This window comes from Dreissena polymorpha, unplaced genomic scaffold (genome assembly GCF_020536995.1).
Source record: "Dreissena polymorpha isolate Duluth1 unplaced genomic scaffold, UMN_Dpol_1.0 chrUn051, whole genome shotgun sequence".
Classification (NCBI taxonomy): domain Eukaryota; kingdom Metazoa; phylum Mollusca; class Bivalvia; order Myida; family Dreissenidae; genus Dreissena; species Dreissena polymorpha.
In genome coordinates this window covers 40,908-63,523 of record NW_026273365.1, presented here as the reverse complement: position 1 = coordinate 63,523, position 22,616 = coordinate 40,908, and the positions used below count along the sequence as shown (strand labels likewise).

At 34.3% G+C, this 22,616-nt stretch overlaps 2 protein-coding genes across 19 annotated transcripts in view; both read right to left on the bottom strand.

The window, feature by feature from the left end:
- Positions 1–7,164, bottom strand: part of LOC127863864 (uncharacterized) — a 143,385-nt gene extending 136,221 nt beyond the window's left edge. For 4 of the 11 annotated variants that reach the window (XR_008041213.1, XR_008041214.1, XM_052403542.1 and 1 more), the window contains exon 1: positions 6,636–6,741. The gene's annotated coding sequence lies outside the window, so the exon portion shown is untranslated. Of the gene's footprint in view, positions 1–834; positions 923–6,635; positions 6,757–7,052 lie in introns of those variants that run through there. The other 7 variants (XM_052403531.1, XM_052403534.1, XM_052403541.1 and 4 more) reach the window with 4 other exon arrangements.
- Positions 7,165–11,190: 4,026 nt separating this feature from the next.
- The window catches only part of LOC127863865 (coatomer subunit beta'-like), a 48,675-nt gene continuing 37,249 nt past the window's right edge, over positions 11,191–22,616 (bottom strand). For 2 of the 8 annotated variants that reach the window (XM_052403544.1, XM_052403548.1), the window contains 5 exons: positions 22,289–22,387; positions 19,703–20,038; positions 16,929–17,039; positions 16,418–16,441; positions 11,191–12,610 (listed from right to left, as the gene is read on the bottom strand). In XM_052403544.1, coding sequence (XP_052259504.1) covers positions 12,575–12,610; positions 16,418–16,441; positions 16,929–17,039; positions 19,703–20,038; positions 22,289–22,387 — 606 coding nt within the window. In that variant the 3' untranslated portion in view covers positions 11,191–12,574. The remainder of the gene's footprint in view (positions 12,611–16,417; positions 16,442–16,928; positions 17,040–19,702; positions 20,039–22,288; positions 22,388–22,616) is intronic. The other 6 variants (XM_052403547.1, XM_052403545.1, XM_052403549.1 and 3 more) reach the window with 6 other exon arrangements.

Sequence of the window (22,616 nt, the reverse complement as noted above, 5' to 3'; positions counted from 1 at the left end):
CTATCACGTGACCCGGACACGGCGAAAAATGTGCGTCTGCTGCAATCAAAATTGCAAACGGAAATATGCTTTTTGGTGAGTAAATTTACGTTTTGATAAATGAATTCTAAAAGTAAAAGCTAATAACACATAAAACCATGTAAATAAAACAATAAATGCATTCCTTTAACCTTTCTTTCGTTTTCGGCGCATTTGTTTCAAGCTAAGTAGGCAAGTAGGTCATGAACTTCATGTACAACCATTTGTTTATCGATGTGACGTCATGCACACTTTTACCCATGTGCATAAAGAACCGAAACAAAACGTCCGATAATAGGTGCTGTTCGATAACAGGTACTTAAACCATTTACTAAAGTAGTCTCATGTTCGGTTTTTCCGTTGGTCGTAGATGTCAGCGTTTCAATTAAAATGTAAGAATGAATACAACGGCTGTTTTCTGAGGCTGTATCATTGGGTGTCGTTATATATAGGTTATGAGTCAAATAAATCAGGGAATCCAAAGTGAGCTACTTTTAGAATTATGATTTACACTAATTGTCTAAATTTAGAAACTGGTACGTCAGTCGTACTGTAAACGTATTATTGTCTAGTAACTATTATATATCGTAAATCCGCGATCAGTTTGATATTAAAATGTACAGTTCGAGAAACGTCACGGCATTAAATATCACGTCAAATACGATGATTTTATGGTATAAAATACAAAACGTACCGTCGTTATAATAGCGTATTGGAAATCGAAACTAGTAAATAAAATGCTAGTTCAAATGAACAAATGTATGCGAAGCAAATAATTAGCCACACAAAGATGCTATAATAAATGTACACATATACTTTCATGTAAAAGTCCTTCCATAAAACTCAGATTCGCGCCGATACCGCTAAAAATATATCTGCAAAAATGGCAACTTCCATTAAAGGGGCCTTTTCACAGATTTTGGCATTTTTTAACTTATTCATTAAATGCGTTATATCGATAAATGTAAACATTGGATCGTAAAAGCTCCAGTAAAAAATCAAGAATAAAATTAAAAAAAGGAAAAGAACATTGTCCGGACCAGGTTTCGAACTAGTGACCCCTGGAGTCCTGCCAGAGTCCTGAAGTAAAAACGCTTTAGCCTACTGAGCTATTCCGCCGAGTACATATACATGAAGTATTTTATACATTATATAAGCAATCTTCGTAGTTTCACAAAATTTAACGACAAAAACAGAACTCTCCAAATTATTCAATCGTTTCGCGTTGCAACGCTTTATAATTTTTAGGTTTTAAAATCGTCAAAAGATGCATATAATGGCTATATTAAACCATGGTTAATGTTCAGTATTACTGTTTCCTCACAAATATCATAACTAAAACGAAAATTTGCGAATCTGAAACAACTTTTTTCAATTTTGTCAATTTACCAAAGCGTGAAAAGATCCCTTTAACGGGTGGTCGCCTTAACCACGTACAGCTCATAGTCCCGTGACTTCCGTTTTGGTACCCGTGTGTCGCATAATTGGTGTATTTCATGTATAATCATCCAGACAGCCGTCACCCAATTTATTTGTCCATTATTGTATAAATTGGCATCTGCGTTGTATGAAGAGGAGTCCTAAGTTTGACAATCGAGTAGAGTAGTCACGCTTTCTTGACGTGGTGGCCATGTCGGCCACCGCGATGTAAAATTGTACTTCATGAACATTGGAAGCGTTGTGTTAGAAATTATTTAACAGAAATAAATCTCGATAAAACAGGAATGAACTTTGGTTGTTATTGTGTGTTCTCCACGAATAATACGCAATTACGCTACACAGTACATTTAATGGAGCCGTGTACCATGGATACGACCGAAGTACGATCACAAGTGCGATCACGTGTCGAAATAAATGAAAACATCACAACCACAACGCGACATGAATTCAGGTCAGTTGTTTAAAAAAATTATGGCAAACTTGGAGAGGGAATTTCAAAATTTATAAAGTAGAAAATGAAAGTAAATGGCGTCATGACAACGAAATTTTTAAGAATTGTTTTAAAGAATTTAATGTAGTAAGATGTTAAAAATAATAGTGATGATAATCCATTATGTACGAACAAATTTTACAAATATCAAAATCATGCCAATTTTGCATTTATCGGCACATTTTTATAAATAGCGGTGAATTGAGAGTAAAAAGAGATATTTGAGTTTTACATTATTTTTATGAGTTATGGAAATCATTAAATTAAAGGTGTACACACAGAGAGTATTTAAAGAATTTTTATATATTTTTGGTATTGTTAGAATATATAATTATATACGAACTTATGTTTTTTTGCATAATATAAATACATTTGTAATTGATGGTATTTTTTTAAATTGTTGATATTTTTGCAAGTTTTCATGAAATTAGAACATATGAGGAAATGAGAATATTTGAAGAATGTTTCATTAATTTGACATTATAGGAATACGGATATATGAGGCGTATACATTTTTATAATTAAGGATTTTTGAAGGCAGTTTAATATTTTGATATTATATTAAAGGAACTTATAAGGTAGGAATAAAAATTAGAGAGTATCCGATTTTGACGTCATTTTATATAAGATATGAAATAGAAACCTGCACATAAATGGGAATTTAGAGACGTACACAAAAAATCAGTATACTTGACTATGGTTTCATGCATTCATTTGCACACATTTATAAGAGAAATATGTTGAGTGCGAATATGAATAGGGCAGACACTTAAAAAAAATATATTATGTAAATATGTATATACGAATTTTTGTTATTGCAAATATATGTAGGATATCGGTAATATTGAAGGTCTTGAGTAATTTTAAGTAAGAATTTAATGCGATCTGACGCGTATAGCGCAGTTAAAATATAACGATATGTACGCATTAAATTTCTAATATAATTGTTTAAGGGTTACAATTATATTTTATGAGCACGGCTGACTGATCATCGTTCGGACATACCGAGCCCGCGGTTCTGATAACCTTAGCGTCCTCATGAGTTAGAGAATTTATCCCTGTGCCATCGAAGCAAATTACGCTATGGACAGAAGATGCGATGTCGCATAAGAATTATTTGAGTAGTTCGATTAGGAGCAAAGACCTGAATTTTGAAGTATACCGATACGTGTTCTTATATTATGAATGCATATATATTAAAGTCTGCCTTGTCATATTTGCGCATTTTTACAAGTGCACAGGTCAAACATGTCAATAAATCTATGCCCAACGGCAAAACTTTAGTAGTAAAGATGAGGTTTATGAAATCATGATATGAACAGGTACGTCTGTCATTACCCATTACTTTAGGGCAATAAAGTGGCGCACGCCTGTTTAAAATGTATTGGCTGCACGTGCGTAAAATGACAAAATACCAAAAAGTCGAAATAGTAATCATATGATGCCTAAGGCGGTACACAGGTCATATTAAGTAAATGACTTGTCAGATGTCAAACTGTCATGTACTTATCCGAAGTATGTTTTGAGGAATTGACTAATATTTTTTCGTTGTAAAGATTTTTTTTAATAAGATATCACAGTAAGTTGTCATGACGATATTTAACAATAACTAAGGGGATATTTATAAATGTTTGCCATGATTTTGAACAACTGATACTTGTATCACCACGACGCAGATAAAAATATCGAGATTTGAAGACAACGCCGAAGAAGAGCGACTTCGCGAGACAACGCCTTCCACAACGAATAGAAAAAAACAAACAACATAATTAGAATGGAACATCACGGCGTTTACTCTCAAAGTGAATACCTGGTTCTATCGCTAAAAGAAGACCAACGCCAGAGATTTCGAAGGACAACAAGTGACGCAACACTGGACACAATACTTGTGACGTTAAACACTATAGAGTAGATGCAGCCGTTCAACTGTTTGACGTGCGTAGATAACGCATTTGGAATGATACTTCCGAGGCCTAAGACATCAAGGAGAACACTGCTATAGTTAATACCTCGTGAGCATTATGGCCAATAGAAGATCTTAATGTCCCAAGAGAAATGAAGACGCTGGAACCAAGAACAAAAGTACAATCAACAACAACAGAGACAACAATGCGATCACAAAGGTTTTAACAGACGTCACAATTAATAAGCAACGCGGTACGCATCAACACCATATCCAGAGACAACATCACGATGGATTCAACAACAGAAACAACGACGTGATGACGGCTGGTTCAGCGACAAAAACAACAGACACCACGATGACATATCCAGCCTCGATGTGAACCTTGATACGCAGATGAGTTCAACCGACCACGTGCGATTTGCCTACACAGCTTTGCGATAGATAGAGCTTCTTCACGACAGCAATGGTAGATAACATCACCCATGAATCAACATAGACAGAAAACAACAAACCAAGACATCTACTTGACAGCAACAGGTACATATTCAACCCGGGCAATACCTACTTCGAATGGACAGCACAGGAGGTCACTAGTCAAACAACGCCTGTAGTGTTACGTGGACAATCGATCAACGTCATTTAACATTGATACATGATATTGTAAGACACTTGTCATTCAGGATTTGATCTTTCTAAAGATTTTAAATCATAAAATATAAAATCTTTCTCTAATGAAAATGAGGTGTGTCGCATAATTGGTGTATTTCATGTATATTCCTTGTTCGGTGTAACTGAATACATAATATATGTCTTCATGAAGAAATGCATAAATGGGCATCATATGTCAACGTCAAATTAGACGAGAAAAATGCACCAAGTTATTGCCCATGGCTGGGTTCACTAATTAGTTATGTCTATGGTAAGCACATGCAGCACTGTTAATTTGTGTATATTTTCATTTTAAATGACAGGTGAACTTTCATATATGCAGTTAAACAAACGTGGTCTCGCTTAATTATTGGCATATATATGCACAAGATATGTAAGTCACACATAAAGCCATCCCGTATCAGGTAATTCAACTCATGTTAAAGTCAATCATCCAGACAGCCGTCACCCAATTTATTTGTATATTATTGTATAAATTGGCATCTGCGTTGTATGAAGAGGAGTCCTAAGTTTGACAATCGAGTAGAGTAGTCACGCTTTCTTGACGTGGCGGCCATGTCGGCCACCGCGATGTAAAATTGTACTTCATGAACATTAGAAGCGTTGTGTTAGAAATTATTTAACAGAAATAAATCTCGATGAAAACAGAAATGAACTTTAGTTGTTACTGTGTGTTCTCCACGAACAATACGCAATTGCGCTACACGTGTTTATGTCTTTGATGTCAACTACTAATATCCGCGTACAGATAAAACTAGTTCCGTTTATCAAATGCCTTACGTTGAAGGAATATATATTATATCTTTTAACCTTTTTTCACTAAGTAAAATTCAGATTATAATAAAGCGAAAGTTGTATTAAAACACATCTATTTAACCGTGCATTTGTGACATTTGTAGTGACCAAAATACAACCAAATCACAATGGTGTAATAACGTTATGTGTTTGCTGAGTAAGCAATGGACTTTTTCAGACGACTTAATACAGTAACGTTAAAAGGACGTCTTTTCGACGTCTTTTAAAAGACGTCATTATTATATCGCAAAAACACGTATTTTCGACGTTTTTTAAAAAGACGTCATTATCATGTTGCTAAAAAAACGTTGAAAACACGTTTATTTTACAATTTTCTCAGAGATCTTTATAATGTTAAGTTAAAACGCAAATTTCTTTACGTCTTTTAAAAGACGTCATTATTATCGCGGTAAAAAGACGTTTTTCGACGTATTTTAAAAGACGTCATTACTAGCTCGCCTAAAAGACGTTTTGTCGACGTTTATAAAAAGACGTTATTATCACGTTGCTAAAAAAGACGCTGAAAAGACGTTTATTTTACAATTTTCTCAGACGTTTTTATTGTGTTACGTTATAACGACGTCATTTTTACGTCTTTTAAAAGACGTCATTATTATGTTGGTAAATAGACATCTTTTCGACGTAAGACGTCATTATTTTCCTCGCCAAACAGACGTCTTGTAGACGTCTTTAAAAAGATGTTATTAACATATCGCTAAAAAAGACGTTGAAAAGACGTTGTTAATTTAGCGGCGACGTCGCGACCGTAAAACAACAAAATAAAGACGTCTCAAGTTTGCTGGGAAGCAGCGCGTCGTGCTAGAATGCAAATCAAGCTAATCGTGATAGACGTGTATGCCTTTAAAATTGACATGTTTTACATTTATAGTGGTCAATAGTTTATATAACACGTGCCTCAAGCTTAACCATCTTTTTGCTTGTCTTAAATTACCTCAAAATTTATATGCCATAGTGCATTCAATTATTCATTAAGTAGCAGGTTTTTTAATGTTTAAAGAGTAGTTATTTTTGGCTTCCCGCACCGATCCTAAATTAAAGGGGTTAGATATCATTGTCACACAAAATGACTTCAAACTTATGTTCATAACGGTCAATAGATGTTTGTAACCTGAGGTTAAAAAATATCCTCTCCGTACACATCATTCATCAAACAAATAGCACCTTCTGTGGTTACACATATTTATAAAAAAAAAGCCATTATTCAAACATACTAGCTATCACATAATTATATGGCTGAATAGCGTTATGTCTGACGAAGATCAAATTACAGGTAGCAATATTAATCAACACATTTACCTGTCAATGTACGACGTGTGTGAACTTATAAAGTCGTTGATCATTTTCCCGATGTATAATACTTGCGTTTTAAAATATTGCATTCGAAATTACCCTTATCAAATGCTGTTACGGCCAGTTTCAAATGCCAGTGTTGATTATGTGTTATGGGTAATTAGCTATTGGTATAGCCGGACTAAAGCACATGCGTTTAACTTAAATAAAATAACCTTTTGTTTTGAAGGTATTCGGAAAGGTAATCGCATCATCTAAGCACTTATAGGGGCCTAATTAAAATTTGATTATTGTGAAATTCCAAAGGGATAAACATAATCACTGTTGACAGTAGTCTTAAATAGAAAGATTGATCACACATTTACTCCGTTGAAGTGCATAACAAATATTTGTAAATGAATAATTATTTTACAACACGCATACCCTATTTGTTAACGATTGCTTTGTCTTCATTCAATCTCAATTTGTCCAATTTCTATTTTTTCCAAAGCGAAACAAGTTTCGATTTGATTCATTTTGTTTGTTGATTGTGTCAACTTCCGATTAGGTTAGTTAACACTAACTCCAATTCGCATGGTGTCATTTTATGGAAAGGCCAACTTTTAAGGAAATTCTGTAGCCATTTGGTTATTTCATATTGTGCAAGCAATATCAATCTAAAGAGTAATATGTCGTCTTCAACATTATATAAAAAAACATATCTTATGCAATCAAAAATAGATATCCGAACAGAAGAAGACACATAGGTTACAGGAAATAAACGATAACGAGTTTGGTCCGAGAAAAGAAGAAACTTTAGATCTGGATCTGGATCTGGATGGTTACGTCGAAGAAACCAATTCTGGCTTTTACTCGACGGCGGTGGAGTGTGCGATTGTTACACTATTGCTGTTTTAATACACTGTCTTTGAAAATGTTGATTGTTGAAGAGTTCACAATTTCATTACTTAGTTTATTCCAATCTATCTCAGTTTTGACAAAGAATGAATTTTTAAAGAGGACAGTTTTTGCTGGGATAGTTTCAAAGGTAGCCGTACACGGTAGGAAAAAGAAATATGCGAATTGGCCCCGGAGCAGTACAAGGTAGGAAGAAGAAATATGCGAATTTGCCCCGGTCAAAAAGTGAAATATTGGGAAAGAGTGGGTAGCCATGTCAAATTTGAGGGTAATAGATCTTATTGTATCCCCAAATTGCATTAAATCCTGAGAATATGACCATTTTCAAATGCGAAACAATGGGGTCATGACCTCTTGTTGTTGTTGTGTTCTTTGTTACTCAGAAAGGACAACTGCAGTAGGCACATTGTATTTTGGGTTCTATTTAAGATGGAATCGCTAGTAGGGTCAAGCTGTGAAGAATTGCGCGAAAACCATTTCCATTTCATTCGTCCCCAGCCACTTTCGTACATGGTAAAAGGTTTATTTTGAAGCCCCTGTTTGCGGCCTTGCAATTCTTTCACTTTTGTCAATAGTATCACATGTACAGGTTCCATATGCTCTTTTTTTATCTTAAATGTAAGTTTCAGACTACTTGTGTGCAGTGAATGTGTTTATATGATTGCAGGTTCTTTTTTGAGCGTGGTGGAGATCAAGAAGGCGTCCGCGGCTCCGAGAGAGTGTCTGTCTACCGTGGTCTGCTACCAAAGCACTTGGAGTTATTGTTCACAAGGTTACACACTATATTATGATGGATATAGTCCTCGTAGTGTTAAGCCCTTGTGGTACGTTTAGGCCTTAGTGGCTTAAGTTAGCGTTCAATGTAAATGGTCGGTACGTGCCCTTCCACCACCTTGTACAATAGCGCCAGCCTTGGGGCGCGCCGTCTGTCTTAGAGTGGTAGGAGTTCCAACTTGCGGAGCATTTCAGTGACGCAGCCAGGCTGTCGGGAGCGGTAGTCTCTGGTGATGAACATTGCGACTGATCAATGGACACCCACTAGGCGGCAATGTCTGTTTGGTGGAATGGGTCCCAAACAACACTGGCATATTCTAGTTTGGAGCGGACTAGTGCTATATAGGCATTTTTGCGGCATTCTAAAGGGCAGTGACTGAGATTTCTTCTTAGGAATCAAAGGGTGGAGTTTGCTCGCTTTGTAATGTTGGTGATATAAGTTTTCCATTCCATTATCTTCAGATAAGGTGATTCCAAGGTAGGGATTTTCTTGTACTTTTTTAAGGATTTCTTTGTTAATATTGTAGAAGTACCTAGACTTGTGCTTTGAGCTTAGAAGGTATCATTTCTTTCCGTTAAATTTACAAATAGAAATGGCCTCTACTATTGATCATGATCTACGACGGGATGTATCTTAAAACGCGTAATTGGCGCAATTGTAACTAATTGGCATTTCATATGTGACCATATCGTATTTTTACCATACTTTAAAATAATTATGTCGGTCGAGTCCACTACACCTTAAAATTGCCGGTTTCTACGCTCGAGTGATCATATCTATTGTTTGATTAAATTGCGTGTCGGTCAACTCGTCCCGTGGTCAAGTCGTCCCCATTTTGGTCAACTCGTCCTTGTTTTTTTGGTCAACTCGTCCCTACCCGATTCAACTCGTCCCCGACATACAGAAATATACATAAGTAGGTCTACAATGGTCAGTTTATAACTCTAAATCATACAGATGATGTGGTATCTTTCACAAGTTATTCGTTTGTAAGGAGTGAAAGGTATTATTTACAGCGTACGGTAATTAATTGCCTGCTATAACTCAATCAAGTTGTGTGGTATTTTAATAAATAAATGTTACTTGGATAAGCATGTTTAACAGGGGAGATGGTGTGAAAGGTGTTATATACAGCGTACGTTAATTAATTGCCTATAATGATCCAATTAAAGTTAATCGGTAGTTTAATGATTAAGTTTTTACTTTAAAAGGCATGTTTATCACAAAAAAATGATGTATTATAATGTACCTTGTGTCAAGGAATTTAAAAACACTTCAATTACGCGTTGTTTGTCGCATGCGATTTTTTTTATAATAGAACAAAGTTACTTAGTAATATGTATAAGGCGACTGAATTTAGCATAGTTTATTATTAGCTATATATATGTGCAAGTGAATACATGTGTACAAGTGAATGTGTTATGTGAAATGGAATATCCGTGTATTTTGTGTGCCAAGAGTGTACGTCCAAGTCAACAAGGGAGCTTGCTACTTACTAAGTACCACCGACGCCAGCAAACTTCAATGCAAGGCCATATAACCCGTCTGTGGACATTGTACAGACGAGACGAAGTGTCAGCGAAACACCCGAACAACTGAAAAACTTATTTTGTGAAAATTGTGAAATAAAAATGCTATGTTAAACTCTATTGATGTGTTTCTTATTTATGTGTTTTCATAAATAACGCGTCTCGAGCTCATTGCCAAATGAAAAGTTTGAATAAGGTACGAGCTAACCATGGGACGATTTGACTTGGGGACGAGTTGACCGAAAATGGGGAAGTGTTAACTTTGGAACGAGTTGACTGTAAACCATTAAATTTGATTGGTTAATAACTAGTGTAGTTATCCTCGATGAGTGTAGTGATGTGTAAATCATATTGACCACAGAGTTCACAGTGGGAAGACGTGCTTTTTGGACATTTTTGTAACGTACAACATTCGTTTATCTTCTTTCGTAAAAAGTTGCAGCGATGGACGAACGAGACATGTAAGAGCGAAGAGGTAGTAGTCAGGACCACACTATGATTGCTGAATTTTTCTCTTCCAGACCTCAGTATATTCAGTATATAACGTATCACAGGTACTTAAAAATTTTTAAACCTTATATACATGTATATTAAATATATATAAGGACCCATTTTTTTTCAAGTACCAGTGTAACGTATATTATGATGACCGAATTAAATATTTAATATATATATATATATATATATATATATATATATATATATATATATATATATATATATATATATATATATATATATATAGTATTAATCTTCCCCCTGAACTCTGGGTTATACATAGAAAGCCGTTAATTAATTACTATTGAAATCATGCAGTAATTGCGCAATAGTCTATTCTGAGCTACGATCCCGAAAACAGTTTACAATACCAAATACAAATCATAAATGAGAAAACAAATCTTTATCTAAAGGCCCCCCTCATCGCATACCCAATGCTAAACTGTTGACTACGTCATTACAGATTCCGAATAGTTGTGTTGTTATCATTATATCACTGCAATATTTGACAATACAAGGATTGCTTATATGAAGCATAAAAAACATTGCCATGGTAACAGCACGGATGGCCTAGTGGGTTGAGTGGTAGACTTTCGATCCAAGGGTCATTAATTCGAGCCCAGTTGAGGATAAATCGTTTTCTTCCTTCATTTTTTTTCTTTCATCATTGTTTTCTTTAATTGTATTCTTGTTTTTACTGGAGCTATTCATTTTCAATGTTTACATTTATCAAATTTAAAGCATTTAACGACAAACTTACAATAACATACATGTCAAAATCTGTAAAATGTTCCTTGTAATGAAAATATTGTTATACAGAATACATTTTGATCCTGTTCTACAAATAAACAAAAACGTCCTGTTTGTATTATCAAATTTATTTAGTATGTCCATCCTCATGATGCTACAGTAGAATCCAAAATATGCGTGCTATCACATTCACATGTGATATATTTTTATAGTCATTATACACAAATAAATATAATGTACACTGTAACTTTGGTCAAATGATCAATTATAACAGCTTGAATACAGGCTTGATTCAAACTTTGTCCCCCCCCCCCAAACCATTTTATTTGTAATTTCTTAGGAGTGTTTAATCCTTAATCAATACTGAGTCAGTAAGAAATATTATAAATGCATTATTTTAAATTAAGGAAACATGCTTTGTCCAAAAAAATATACACATTGCAATAATGCTTATTTTGGATTCAAGACTCAACAATATTATTTAATATTTTCATAATTAGAACAAAACTTAAATATTTCTTAATTAGATAAAAACTAACAAATATATTCATATATATACTACACGAATAATGAAACATTCATCCGAGATAATTGCCACATTGCTCAACATAGATGTCAGTAAGTCGCTTATTTTACTTGTATTCAGTGGTATTCAACATCATAGCTTCTTATTCTTTTACCCCAAAAATAGCAGAAAGTATTGAGATGTATTATAACAATGACAAGCACGGGATTGTATCCCACATACAATATATGTGAAGTATGCATTGCAAATTTTAAATACATGTAACAAAATCATACCAACATATTGTATCATATATAGGAATATTCCAAACATGCAAATGTGATGTCACTATATACAATGTAACTTAACATGCCCGCTCTTTCAAGAGTTTTAGTTCAACAACATAGTTATTACATCTTGAATATGACTGGTAACTTTATGCCAAATAATGGAAATAAATACAATTATGTGTTGTTACATAAATGTTTTATTTTATGCTGACCTATTAAGAAACTAAAATAAGTTATTCTTAACATTTTTAACTAGACCCTTGCCTTTTTTAATTATATCAATGCCGAAAAAAACTTGGTTTGGTAAATTTCCCATACCTCACACGTGAAATGTAATTTTAGTATAAGCTTCACTAAAACAATTTAAATCAATGTGTATCAGTCAATTGCACAAGCAGTATTCACTCAGTTCCCTCAAAACTAAAAACATACATTAGCACTAAATGAAATGATTCTAAACACAATTCATCTGTCTCAAATTTTCACAAACCATTTGTAATTCCATTGTCCCACTGAGAGTTAAACAATAAGCACTGACAAGATAGTAATAAGCACAAGTAAAGATTCACATCACTTGTAAACCTCATATGTAACTTGAAATCAAATCATAAACACTCTATGAACACAGTCATGCAATTTCAAAACTTGTTTCCCTAATAATGATCAAAATGTCTCTTCCTTCTACAAGCATAGTTGACCAATCAGTCTTCCAATAAGTTTTCATCTAGGTCTATGTCCTGAAAAACAAAAATTATATGTTTCTATTAAATTTCATGCTGATACAACAAACATCTTTTATATTTTTGAAATATGTAATCAAATATATTTCCTTTTTTTAATAGTCTTAATTAATAATAATTGCAAGACACGATATTTTAATAAAACTATTGCTTTTCCCAGGTTTCAAACCAGGGACCTCTGGAAGAAAAAGCTTATGCACTACCACTGCGTCATGATATATTGTAATCAATCAACATATTTTTTTAATTATTGACAAAAACTGTTACACATTTCAAACAATGAATAATAATTATTGAACTTAGATACATATTTTTACACATTTGTTGTCCCTTTGAAAGTTAAATTAAATTTAAGACCTTTCTTACTTAATTCAAGTTTTAAAGGTTTCATTTTCAACCCTTAGATACAGATGAGCAGCAAACAGCATAAAACCTGAACAGACTGTGAGTAACTCACAGGCTGTAATTGTTTAATGCTGTTTGCCCATACCCATTTTCACTTGGCTCTTAATGTGGGAAAGCTGTTAAACCAAGTTGCCAAAAAACAAAAAGTAACCAGAACACTTTGAAACTAAACACAAGTTAAGTTCAAAAGCATCTTAAATAAAACAGTGAAAATATTAACTTTTGATATTACTAAACAGGAGGGTATGAAAGGCCCAAAGTCGCTCACCTGAGATAAAAAGAAATGACCTGTTCTTTGCAGCCCAAGATATCAATGGAACAAATGTTCTAACCAAGTACATGTATCATGAAGAATGAACAACAAATGGCCCCTTGGTGGCCATGTTTTTTTAACAGACCTGAACCATTTTTTAACTCTTCCAAGATATGTCCAAATTTCATGAAGATTGGGAAAAAAATGTTGTCACTATATACATATAAAGAAAACTGCCCCACTCCTTGGCGGCCATGTTTTTTCACTGATTAGGACCATTTTCAAACTCGTCCAAGACATCCACATATCTAATGTTTTGACAAAATTTCATGATGATAAGGCAAAACATGTGACTTCTAGAGTGTTCACAAGCTTTTTTACTATATAAATATAAGGAAAAAGACTCCCCTGGGGCCATGTTTTTTTTACCAATCCAAACCATTATCAAACTCAACTGACCTACGCAAATGAACCGGTCACAGGACGGTTACAAGTTATGTAACTTTGTGAGCACTTATGTAATACAGAAATATTTATTTGACAAACTCTTATTTCCGGTCAGGATGACTATACTGACTGGTTGTAATTCAATTAACTAAAAGGCGTTCATTCAGGGACGCCTAAATACACTCAAAGAATTTATTTATAAGTGAAAATCAAGGCAGCTTTAACAAAAATAACTAATTTTTATTCCAAGAACTCGGAAAATGAAGAACAATGACAGAAAATTAAGCCTAAAGAATCTAGGTATCGTTACAAAAATGAACAACATACAGTAAATACCTTAATGAATGTAAAAAACGTTCAAAATCTGTCAAAAAAACTGATATAAATATAAGTTACTGTTAGTCTAGAAAGTGCTTCAAAAATCTAGTTTACAAAAAAGAACAATATTTATGGAGATTAGGAAACTTCAGTGAATCAAATGTAAAAATAAGAATAATTTACTAAAGTTATTGAAATAGAATAGAGTCTTTCTAATTAAGAAAATGCCAAATAGAATAATCTAAATAATAAGAATAATTAGGAAATAATGCCAAAATGTCTTGATGCTGGTGTTAAAAATAATTTAGAGTTTAATTATTTCAAAATTCCAACCTTTTTCAAGAGCTGTTATCGTTTCAAGAAAGCATCAAGGGGTGTTTAAATCAGCCAAAACAGCTTATTTTATACAGTTCAGAAGAAATCAATTGCAGCGTAGTCAATTTTCCCTCAAAACAGTGCATTTATCAATGATTAATATCTTCCCTAATTCCAGAGCAGAACTAAAAATAGATTACTGAGCCAGGTTAAACAAGGGAGATAAATACTGCATAAATACTGCAAAATCATGTACATGTTGTCTTTCTTTCCGTTATATCTTTGTTAAAAGGCTTATCATAAGTGTTAATGACTAAAACAGTTATGTTAACTATGAAAATTCTGTGTTATGAAAAATTACATTATACAGTTAATGTCACATAACATTGACATAATAAAACCAAACTTTACTACACAGGAAACCAATGTTCTGACCAAATTTTATGAAGATTGAGCAAACTAGAAAGTTAACCAGATTTTACTATAGCCATACATGTACATGTATATAGCCTTAAAGGAAAAATGCCCCGCCCCTTGGCAGCCATGTTTTTCAAGCCAAGGTTACCATTTTAGAACTAATTCGAGATATCATTGGGACAAATCATCTGAGCAAGTTTCATGAAGATCGGAAAATAAATGTGGCCTCTAGAGTGTTAACAAGGTTTTACTATAGCCATATAAGAAAAAATGCCCGCCCCCTGGCGGCCATGTTTTTCAACCAACCGACATCATTTTCAAACTCGTCCAAGATATCATTGGGATGAATCTTCTGACCAAGTTTAATGAGGATCGGACAATAAATGTGGCCTCTAGAGTGTTAACAAGATTTTGCTATGGCCATATATAGCCATATAAGGAAAAATGCCCCCGCCCCTTGGCAGCCATGTTTTTCAAGCAAACGTAACCATTTTCGTACTCATCCAAGATATCATTGAAACCAATCTTCTGACCAAATTTCATGAAGATTGGACAATAAATGTGGCCTCTAGAGAGTGAACAAGGCATATGTTGACGTCGCACAACGGACAACGGACAAAAGGCGATCACAAAAGCTTGGTGCTCAGGTGAGCTAAAAACTAAATGATATGTAAATTGTTTGAATAAAAAGAATGTGTTAAAAAAACTTTAATTTTTGATTAGAGTAAGAAAAAGTGTTTCTATGTTCTAGAAACCATAAAAAAAATTCTAAATAATGTAATAACATCAAAAATAAAACAATAACATCTCCAAATAAAAAAAAATAGTTGAGGCCAAATGACTTGATTGTATTGCTTGAATCTTAGTGACATTGTTTTCCATGTGTTTATAGCGAAATAACATTATTGTTGGGCAAACTTTTTTAATATTTTGTTATTCAAGAAAGTTGAAACCAAAACTCAAACGAGATAAAAATACAAGTGACTAAAAGTCGGTTAAGGCCCTTATAGTTCAATTAATTGCAGCTTTTTTACACATTATGTTGTAATTATAAGAATTGAATAACATATATCTGCATGTCCTTGGCTGGCATATGAACTGTCAGGAAAAAGGGTTGGTTTTTATGAATATAAGGCGATATTTTCGCTCACAGTTTATGCACCGCTTAAAAGTTGATTAAAATGCTATTCAATTTTTAAATAAACAAGAGATGTGTTCGTCAGAAACACATTGCCCCCTATTGCGCCGCTTTGAATTTTTTTTTTTTATCTTTGACCTTGAAGGATGACCTTGACCCTGAACTTTCACCACTAAAAATGTGCAGCTTCATGAGAACGCCACTTTGAAATTTCTTTTTTGACCTTTGACCTTGAAGGATGACCTTGACCTTGAACTTCCACCACTCAAAATGTGCAGCTTCATGAGATGCACATGCATGCCAAATATCAAGTTGCTATCTTGAATATTAAAAAAGTTATGGCCAATGTTAAAGTTTTTTCGGACGGACGGACAGACTGACATACTGACTGACGCACAGTTCAACTGCTATATGACACCCTACCGGGGAAATAAAAACAGTGACATTAAGCACACATGTTCACGTCTAATCTACCACGCTACATGTTCACCATGCATAGAATTCGAACTACCTGTGTGTCCCCTGTATCAACTCCCTATAAAACCAAACAACAACAATTCAGTTCAGCTGGCTTCCGAAAAAACTGGGTTTAGTAAATGAGCGTAAACTGTCATCACAGATTAGCCTGTGACGTCTTTAATTGTATGTTTAGTTTGAAAGAAGTCTGTTCTTAGCCAAAATCAAGTGTTGGCCGAAAGTGTCAACTCTGATAAGCCTTTGCAGACTGCACAGGCCAATCTGAGATAACACTTTATTAACAAGCATTAAACCCAGTTTTCCCAGAATGAGGCTCAATTAGACTTTGTTAGATTTCCTAAAAACAAATGTCCCTTTTTTTTAATCCAAGAAACAGTGGTGACAGATTTTCTATTGAAGTTATACATTTTGAAGATAATATAGACAATTTTCAACTAAAATTTATTTACAAGCACAAGACATTACCACTCTCTAAGATAAGTATGTCTGGATTTATGTCCAAGTTTTCAAACACCAGCCATTTACTCTATCTCAAAGATACTCACGTCTGTATTGACGTCCAAGTTTTCAAGGTCGAGTTCGAGCTCCTTTTCAAGGTCAGCCATTTCTTTGGCCCCCAGTTTGGGCTGCTGCACTGCAGGTTGGCTTGATTGTGCCTGAAACATGCATGTATAAGCAATGTGAAACTCCAGTTGCAGCCACATCAGATTATTCTTATCATGTATTTAAGCAATCCCCTTGGAAAATGGGGCTTAATGCATGTGCGTTAAGTTTGGGCTGCTTCACTGCTGGCTGGCTTGGGGCCTGTTACGTATGATCCATGCTCCAGGAAAACTGGGTTTAATGCATGTGCATAAAGTGTCGTCCCAGATTTGTCTATGCAGCACGCAGAAGCTTATCACGGACGACACTTTTCGCTTTATCTGTATTTGTGTTTTGAAAGCCATAAAACGAAAAATTCCATACAACTAAGAGGAAACATACAAATGGTCCACTCTCTGGGACAATTGGGCTTAATTCAAGTAACTGTATTTTTGTGTCTTGACAATTTATTTTCTGAATTCATTTGAGTCTTGCTCTGGGAATATATAGTTTCACTTTGTTTATGTTTAAGCCTCATTCTGGGATACCTGAAAAACTGGGATTAATGCATGTGCATTTAGTGTCGTCTTAGATTAGCATGTGCAGTCCGCAAAGGCTTACCAGGGAGAGCACTTTCACTTGTTTTAAATTTCTTGTTTGTAATGAAGTTTTTTTCTTACAATTTACCATTTACAGGAAGTATCTTTATAGAGAAAATCTAGTTTTTAAAGAACGTGTCATCCTTGATTTGCCATTACAGACTGCATCGGTTAATCTGGAACAACACTTAACACACATGTATTAAGCCCCATTTTCTCATAGCAAGTTATTTTATTTGAGGTATGTGACCTATTCAACCAACACGAAATTACCATTATATTGTCTTCAAAATAAAATCAAACATATTCCTGTCTGTTAATGCATTTCAAAGAATATCATTTGGATTATGTAACCATGCAATTTTTTACCAACATGTTTCTTCAATCAAACCGTAGACAACAATAAATTTCTATCTCTTTAGGTTGCTTATATTTTAGTTTTGAAGAAATTTAGGGAAAGATCTATGGAGCAAACAAACACCCTGCTAAACCCTGTCCCTTTTTGCAGAACCCTGTACCTTGTTTGATCCCAGATCTTTCCCTGCTTGTGTTTGGATTATGTCAACATGTTTGGATTATGAAAACATGTGCAAAAGTTTAAATTTGAAATACAGACTAATGCACGTTCAACTCCTTGATTTCCAACTATCTACTTTGCTATCAGAGCCGATGATAATCATAAAATATCTCAAGTCTCTGGATTAAAGTGTGCACTGCACTTGAGGCTGTTACAAGAATTATCTATACATGTATATGAACTAAGATGACAAGTGATTAAGTTCATGAAATACCTTGGATCTCTGTATTAACTTGAAATTAAAAATAATTAGAGTTGATTCTTTAGTTGAACAACAACAACAACAACAAAACAGCAAGCTCATCTTATCTTAATTACACAGTATCATGCTTATGAAAATATTCCGTGCTTGCATAAACATGTGCTTCCTAAAGCCCTTTTTTACATTTATTATTAGTAAAGCTTGCCAATATTTATCTAATACTGGTGAAGTATATCAGGGCTTTATTTCCTTCTTTAGCAAGGGCCTTATAGATACCCCTTCCCCTAAGAGAAAGGCCCCTTCAACAAAGAGAATTTCTTAAAAATGATGGAATTTTAAAATGTCTAGCTTACTATGGGATTTTTTTCACCTTTCTTAGTTTTGTTGATAATTGTTTCTCCAAAATAGAAGGCCAGGCCCTTTCCCCAAATCAAGAAAAATGTCCTGATTATATTATCAAAAATTGCAGACTTGGCCTTTAATTGTGTCATGTATTCAAACTAAGATTGGGTTGTGCACTTATTTCAAGAGTTAAATCATTCTCTATCAGTATTTAAGTGGGCTATTTCCTTTGCCTTGGCTATCTATGCCAGTACATTACAAATATATTTTCTGCATAATGGTATTTAAAATATTGCGTAAAGATCAACATCAGATTCATGTTGGCAATATAGAAGGAAAATATTAATAAAAATATCTCTGAACATTTTTAACTCCACAAAATAAATAATAATACATCATCTGAACTATTAATAAATGCTTATGACATACTCAAATTAAATATCAACAGCCAAAGTCTCAAATTGTACAAGGCAATAATAATAATTCGATGTAATGGTAAAAAATAATTGAATGGATAAATACAAATATGAAACTACCACAAACATATAGGCTCCTTTTTTACTGTAGAATGATTGAAAATTAAAGGTCTGACACCACAGAAATATTTGAGAATCTGTATTCGAAAACTGGGCTTAATGCATGTGCATAAAGTGTCATAACCAAATGTCCTGTGTATTAACCACAGGCTTATCAGGGACACTTTACTTTTATGGAATTTTAGTGTTTGAAGAAACTCTCTTCGAACTGAAGATCAGGTTTAGTCAGAGATTGTCTTTCCTGATTAGCCTGTGCAGACTGCACAAAGCAATCTGGACAGGACTGACCCTTAATGCACATGGATTAAGCCCCATTTTCCCAAAGCAAGGTCCAAATATGAAACTACCAAAGCCACATGGTTCAGAAAGGTTCCCAATTCTCAGAGGGTTGAAAATTAAATGTCCAGCACCACAGCATGACCTTTCATGACAAAAAAACAACCAATAATCCAACAGTTCAAAGGTCAACAAAAACATCTACCTCCTTCTCATCTTCTGAGAGGCTAGCTTCCTCATCCGACCAACCCATGTCATCATTTGGGGTCACATTCGAGAATCCCTCATTTTCAGAACTTTTTGAAATACCCTCATTTTCATAACTTTTAGAAAAACCCTCGTTTGCTGAACTTTTAAAGGAACCCTCCTCAATAAAACTGCTTGAATGACGCTCAGTTTCTGAACTTTTTGAATAACCCTCAAAACTTTTTGATTGTCCCTCATCCTCAGGGTCATTATCGGAGTCCCAGTCTGGACTCATGGCACAGGAAGGCTTCCAAGTCATCTGAGATAAATGGGCAGGCTTGGTAACATTGATGTGCTGAATGAAAAGGACCTATTCACAGATTGTTGCAATGTGTGATTTATGTGCGTTTTTATTAATAACTGTAGCATGACTCATCAGACACTAGGATAAGTTACTTCCATTCCAAACTAGACTTTTAATCATGGCCAATGGATAGTCTGGTTTAGAGTTTCTAATGTTTTTATAAACAGGCCAAATAACACCCATGTTCAATTATTTTATTTATGGGCACTGATATTCATTAATAGAAATAGATATGTTGAGCCTCATTCTGGGAAAACAGGGCTTAATGCATGTGCGTTAAGTGTCATCCCAGATAAGCCTGTGTAGTCTGCACAGGCTAATCTGAGTCAACACTTTCTGTCCACACTGGATTTCTGTTTAGAAGAGATCTTGTAAACAAAAAAATCCAAAGAAGCAACGTGTTGTCCCTGATTAGCCTGTGCCTACTTCATAAGCTATTCTGAGATGACACTAGACACATGCATTAAGCCCAGTTTTCCCAGGCTAAATATAAGTCACTATTTTGTAAAATGCATTTATCACTAAGATAGCTTTGAAAGACACTACCAAAGTTTCACATAATATTCTTAACATAAAAAAAAATCCTCTGAAAAGCATTTTTCTATTAAAATAATTTCTTCATTATATTGTTAGTATAGACTTTTTAGTTGGTGTAGTTTTTGCAGTTAAATAATTACATATTCCTTCTATTTAAAAAGAAAACAAAATGAAACAACTGCCTACAAGTCCCTTTAGGTAATGGACAAATCAATACATATGTTATATAAAAACTGGTATATAACCACTACATGTTTCTATGGGCTACATTGTTCTGATATATTTTGAAAATAAATAAGAATGCAAATGGACAGTATAAGCTTGGCAGCTTACATAAGCAAGGTTGGCATTTGCAGAACAAACATACAACAAGCATATTGTTTAAATACAAACAAAAATGTAATAATTGTAACTGAAAACTAAGTTGAACAAAAATCACACGCAAAATACTGAAACCTGAAATGATTGTTATACTAGTAACTGAGACATGCTCTGTGAAAATTGGGCTAAATGCATGTGAGTAAAGTGTTGTCCCATATAAGCTTGTGCAGTCCACAAAGGCTAATCAGTGAAACACTTTCTGGCTAAACTTAATTTTCATTTAGAAGAGCCTTCCTTTAAATTTCTGAAGGAAAAAAATCATAAAATGGAAAGTTTCGTCTCCGATTAACCTGTGCAGACTGCCAGCGCCCTCACACTACTTTGGGGGAAGGGGTCCGCAGCCCTTAGGAGGGGGAATTTTTTTGGAAATGGGGGAATTTTTATAAAAAAAACAACAACTGTGTTTAACTGTTATAAATATATATTTCTATATATGTGACTGTCTATAAACAGAAAGGTGAACTTTTACTCAATCTACATAACAGTAATCTAATTTAAATGTGGGTCGGTAGGTAGGCTTTTTTTCTTACCACAACACTTAATTGAATATTTAACTCAATGAGAACGTTATTTTCAGGTATCAGCAGTGTGAAATGCATGACTACATAGTACTTACTTTCAGATATAGTTCTTAACAAGATGTTTGATCCAGATTGTCTTTATCTGTAAATTACTGTACAAATAAATATTCTTTGAAAACTAAAGACTGCATTTTGAATAAAGCGTTTATTGACTAGAATAAATGTAAATGAAACAAAACATTAACAAAAATAACAGTTCTGAACGATTCAGACGCTTTCCGCAGTTGCGTAAATTTCGGACATAAAATTCGGATGCGGATTTTGTAACAGAAAAAGCTTTTGTCTTTATCTGTAAATTATTGTAAAAATAAATATTCTTTGAAAACTAAAGACTGTGTTTTTTACAAAGCTTTTATTGATAAGAATAAATGTCGATGAAACAAAACATTAACAAAAATAACAGTTCTGAAAGATTCAGACGCTTTCCGCAGTTACGTAAATTTTGGACATTAAATTCGAATGCGGATTTTATAACAGAAAAAAACTTTTTTTGTGATTTTTTAAACATTTTCTAAGGGGGAAAAATCCGTTTTGGGGCGAAAAAAATATACCTTTCAGGTGGGGGACTGCAGCCGAAATTCGGCGGCAGATTTGATAGATTGAGGGCCCTGACTGCACAGACTAATCTGGGACAACACTGTACAAAGACGTAATAAGCCCCATTTTCCCAAAACAAGCTCAAATCTTCACTGGCATGCCACAACTCTAATGACTTGTCACCCATACATAATGGACTGTGTACCTCAGCTTCTATGTTAAGTTCTGGGACTGGTTCACTTGATTTCTGTCCAGACGTAATATCCTCTTCTGATGGTTTTGAGTTCCAGTCTATATCGGGATCCTGGATAGGGGAATGGGTACATGGATGATCAAACGATGGGTTTTGAGATATGTGACATGAGCCACAAGTGTTCTCAACTACAGTTGATAAATGGGGCGATCACCAACTACCTGTACGCAAACTGTCATCAACAGAGTTTTTTGGTAAGCCTGGTTTCAATTCGAGTCTTCCATATTGTCATGAATTTTGGTGCATATTTCACCAAGAAATTAGGGATTTGCGGAAAAAT